Genomic DNA, 4,520 nt, shown 5'->3' with positions numbered 1-4,520 from the left:
TAATGTTGATATGATTGATTTCTTTCCAAATCTCAGAGTTGTTACCCTTACGAGAGTTTACTCTGACCATAATCCGTTACTGGTAAACACGGAAATGGAGATTCCTATGGATAAAGAAAAACGTCCATTTAGATTTGAAGCTGCTTGGCTTGCACATGAAGAGTTTAATATGGTTTTTAGTAAAGCTCACTCCTGATCCGCCTTTTTTTAGCGTTTTATCTTGTTTTGTTTGTTATGTTTTTAAACTGAATTATAGTAGTTCTTCTGGTTTTAGTTATTTTTAAGGGGATTAGGATTTGGTTTTCGGAGCTAATGGTTTATTTTACTGGTTTAAGGCTTTGTTTGATTGAATGCTGCCTTTAGGTTGAGATTTTTCATTTTTTGGGGAAGAATTTTAATTGTTGTTTGTTTGAATGGTTGTATGGTTTGCGTTTATCATTGTTGCTGCTCCTTTTGAACTTTGAAGATAGAATGATTGAAACAAATGCTAAATGCTAAAAGTTTATTTGAACTAAATGAGAACTGAAATAATTGTTGAGGTTAAGCATATGAATTTCATTTAAAGTTGGGTGAAAACTTTTGGGAGACATGTGATCTGTTAGATGGATTTAGTGTGATGGTTTTGACTATGAATTATGCACAACTTGTATCTTTCACTTTAAAATGCTCACCGTATCTGTTTCTTTTTCTTTCGCTCTAGGCTCTGGATTTGGCTATTACACGTCTTTGAAAGTTGGAAAAAACATTAAGCTCTTGGGAGAAAATGAAAATCACTAAATACTGAGAAATTATTTAAGTTAGGCATAGCTTAAGCATATTCTAAGATGTTGTCTTGCAATACATCGTGTCATCTTGTTGCACTGCTATTAAGATTGCAACACCATTTAATTGCTTAGAAAGTAGCACTGTTGATTTTGCAGGCCCAACCATCCTGTTTTTTCAAGAGAACGCTGGAAGTATCCTTTTCATCTACTTTATTTATTTATCTATTTTGCATTATAAATTTTATTTCACATTTTGGTGGGTCCAAATTTGCAAAATATTTTTCTCTTTACAAAACCCAAGGTCCTTGGGCCACCTTGACCATTGATCTGTAGATATTGCTCACCGTCTAGAAATGGTTCGCATAATGCTACAGAGGTTACAGTGCAATGTCTTCATGCTTTCATATCGAGGGTGTGTGTCCTAAATATCTAATATGATGCTTCTCTGTTTTAGCTTTCTTACGTTGTTGGCATCATGGCCTTGAATACTCCTAGCATACAACTTATCTACTGAATGAAGTCTAACATCTGATTGCTCAAACAGTTATGGAGCAAGTGATGGTTATCCTTCTCAGCATGGAATTATTAACGATGCTCAGGTTGTGACTCTGTCAGTCTAGATTCATAAGGCTACAACCTTAAAAAGTAGCTACTCTAACTATTTCTTTCTTTCTACTTTCATTTTTTTTAATTTAGGCTGCACTGGATCATCTCTCCCAGCGGACTGATATTGACTCAGATAGAATAGTAGTCTTTGGAAGATCACTGGGGGGTGCTGTTGGATCTGTACTCACCAAAAACAATCCTGATAAGGTATCCCTCCTGTGATTATTTCGTTTACTGTTCTTTCTTCTGAGGCTAAAGAGATATAGAATCAGAAATGTATTGTGTAATACAGTGGTTCAAACTCATACTGAATAGGAGATCAACATAATGGTTTAACATGTTATGCATGTTCGACAATAGCCTGGTTAGACTTCAATTTTGTCTGTTTTAACATAAAATGACATGACATGGCATGATTGTATCAATATTCTGGCAAGAATTTAATTGCATAAGGCGCATATACTTGCTAACCTTGTCGTCTAACTGGAGATGTTGAATCAACGTGCATGTGCTTGAGAAATTTGATATAGTGTTCGACAATAGCTGGTTAGACTTCAATTTTGTCTGTTTTAACATAAAATGACATGACATGGCATGATTGTATCAATATTCTGGCAAGAATTTAATTGCATAAGGCGCATATACTTGCTAACCTTGTCGTCTAACTGGAGATGTTGAATCAACGTGCATGTGCTTGAGAAATTTGATATAGTTTTAAGTTAGTTTGAAGGATTATGGGAGAACTGAAAACGTGCACTTGAGCAACAACACATTGAATGAGTACACCTTTTCTGGGAAATATAGTTGCGTTACGGAGATTTAATCACTTTAAGGTATCATTGTTATTCAACTAAGTTAGCCTTTAACTTTCATCTTTTTGGACTGTTATATCCCCAAGTTGATTACTATTGTTTATTTGTTTTATGCGTGGGTTTCTTCCACTAGTATGATCATGTCACTCTATAAGGTTCATCTTTGATTGTAGAAGGGATTTCTACAAACAATTTAAGTATGCCATTTTGGTTTGCCTTTAAATTTCAGGTTGCTGCATTGATACTAGAAAACACTTTCACATCAATTCTGGACATGGCTAGAGTTTTATTGCCTTTCCTGAAGTGGTTTATTGGAGGTCCTGATACCAAAGGTCCCAAAGTTCTAAATTGTCTTGTCCGCTCTCCCTGGAGTACCATTGAGATCATTGGCCAGGTAGTTACATGTTGGTTGGAAATTGAACTTCACTTTCTGAATCTTTAGGCTATATTAGTAGCATAAATATGATGAACTCCTGATATCTATTAGTATCTTATTTGAGTGAATCATTAAGGAAATGAGTGAATTTGTTTAGGTTAGGTACAAGATAACTAATACATATGGTTGGCATTTTCGACCTATTTGAGTTTTTCTATTGTATCTGTAACTAGGAAGACAGGAAGATGATGCTTGTTCTACCTTGTGTGTATTTGGCTCTTGGTCACCTCATTAGTTGATGCATCTTGCTATTTTGAACATGACATCTGCAGGTCAAGCAGCCTATCCTTTTTCTTTCTGGATTGCAAGACGAGATGGTTCCGCCATCCCATATGCGAATGCTGTATGCTAAAGCAGCAGCTCATAACAGGCAATGCCTTTTTGTAGAATTCCCTACTGGCATGCACATGGACACTTGGTTAGCTGGTGGTGACCATTACTGGAGAACAATTCAGCAGTTCTTTGAAAAACATGTGCCGAAAAACGGACGAGGTAATTCAGCTTTTTCACAATATAACTAGCGCTAGATGATATTGATAAGATTTTATTTTGACCTCTGGATTATGATTCCCCCCATCTCTTGAAATTATGACCTAGTCATGGAAGAATATATTATTTTGTAAGCATATTTTAATGCCATGAGACTAGGGCTATAGTGTTTAATACTATATTCAACCAGAACTGTTCTGCTCCAATCTTTAAATGTTTTTTTTCTTTTACTTTGTACATGTGGAGGTTTAGAAATTAGATACAAACCTACGCTGTCTTAAAATTACCCCAAAATTATCATCCAGCCTATTTCAAAGTCCATCTGGGTGGACAATCATAAACATTGATTCAAAAAGGCAAACAAGTATAGCCATTCTTATGCCAGGGAATAATGCACCTATAAAACTTGCTTCATTTTTACTGTTATCTCTCTCATTGCCCTTTCTTTCTCTTATTTCCAAAGTAGCCGGAACTTCTATCGTTACTTTCCCTGTTTGTGTCCCCATTCCCATCCCTCGCTATCGTTTTTCTCTTATTGATTGGTGCCAAATGTTGTTTTCAGATTCCCTGAGGAGGTGATTGGCAGGATTGCGTGTAGCCTTTTGAGATTTTATTATTTGGCTCACAGCCTGGAACTCAAACTTTGTCCCTTTTATTTTGAAGCTGCAGCTGGTAGAAGCTCTCTTTAAACATACACGCCGCTGTTGTCGTTGATCATTGATTTTTTTTTTCTTTTACTGGCACACAAAACATAAGCTGGTTAAAAGCACAAAAACGAGAAAGAACACAGATTCCATTTTAGTATACGGGATGACTGACTTTGACGAAGGCATGAAATACCATACCAATTCTGCCGGTTCCATTTGTATGACATAAAAGAACTTTTAAGACGAAGAAAAAGAATGCAGATGTATGGTTGGTGATGATATGTTTGAACTATTTGCTTCTCAGTTGTTGTATGGGACGGTTGCTCTTTCTTGTTTCAGCATTTGTTTATGGAAACTGTTGTGGCATCTTGAAATCTCATTCTCTTTTAACAATATCTACTACGTTAATGACATAGGGATTGATATGAAAGGTTCAATTCAGTTCATCTGGAAGAAACTAGTTGCTACCATTTTGACCAACAATTTATATCTTGTTTTTTCCCTATTTAAACATCTTAAATTCGAAATCGAACCTACATGATCTCATTTTTTTAATAAGCAAATTTAATTGAATAAAATTAGTTAGTGAGCCAATCTCAAATTTTAAAAAATAAGATTTAATTTAATTTAAATTTAGTTTTGATGTTCAAATTTAGAGTTAATCTTGTTACTTTTTAGATAGTTAAAATATTTGAATTCAACGGGTTCTAACATGATTTTATAAGTTTACTTTTTTTTTTAAAGTCAAATTTAAGGTAAAATTTTA

The 4,520-nt window shown here is 34.8% G+C and overlaps 1 protein-coding gene across 1 annotated transcript; it reads left to right on the top strand.

The window, feature by feature from the left end:
• The first annotated feature begins 240 nt into the window (after positions 1–240).
• On the top strand, positions 241–4,154 carry LOC120117636 (alpha/beta hydrolase domain-containing protein WAV2-like). Its single transcript, XM_039137879.1, has 7 exons — positions 241–956; positions 1,098–1,176; positions 1,309–1,363; positions 1,461–1,577; positions 2,412–2,576; positions 2,891–3,110; positions 3,670–4,154. Exons 2-7 carry the CDS (start codon positions 1,118–1,120, stop codon positions 3,684–3,686), a joined length of 633 nt encoding a protein of 210 aa, XP_038993810.1. The 5' UTR covers positions 241–956; positions 1,098–1,117; the 3' UTR covers positions 3,687–4,154.
• Positions 4,155–4,520: the final 366 nt, after the last annotated feature.

The sequence above is a fragment of the Hibiscus syriacus genome, unplaced genomic scaffold (genome assembly GCF_006381635.1).
Source record: "Hibiscus syriacus cultivar Baekdansim isolate YM2019G1 unplaced genomic scaffold, ASM638163v2 tig00110321_pilon, whole genome shotgun sequence".
Lineage (NCBI taxonomy): Eukaryota > Viridiplantae > Streptophyta > Magnoliopsida > Malvales > Malvaceae > Hibiscus > Hibiscus syriacus.
The sequence above is the reverse complement of the archived record's forward strand: the minus strand, read 5'-3'. Positions and strand labels throughout refer to the sequence as shown.

Excerpts from the sequence above, each read along its gene's own strand:
- LOC120117636 (XM_039137879.1), top strand. The coding sequence starts at position 1,118 with ATGGTTCGCATAATGCTACAGAGGTTACAGTGCAATGTCTTCATGCTT. Across the intron at positions 1,578-2,411 it reads CCAAAAACAATCCTGATAAG|GTTGCTGCATTGATACTAGA; the intron begins GTATCCCTCCTG and ends TTTAAATTTCAG. Across the intron at positions 2,577-2,890 it reads CCATTGAGATCATTGGCCAG|GTCAAGCAGCCTATCCTTTT; the intron begins GTAGTTACATGT and ends TGACATCTGCAG.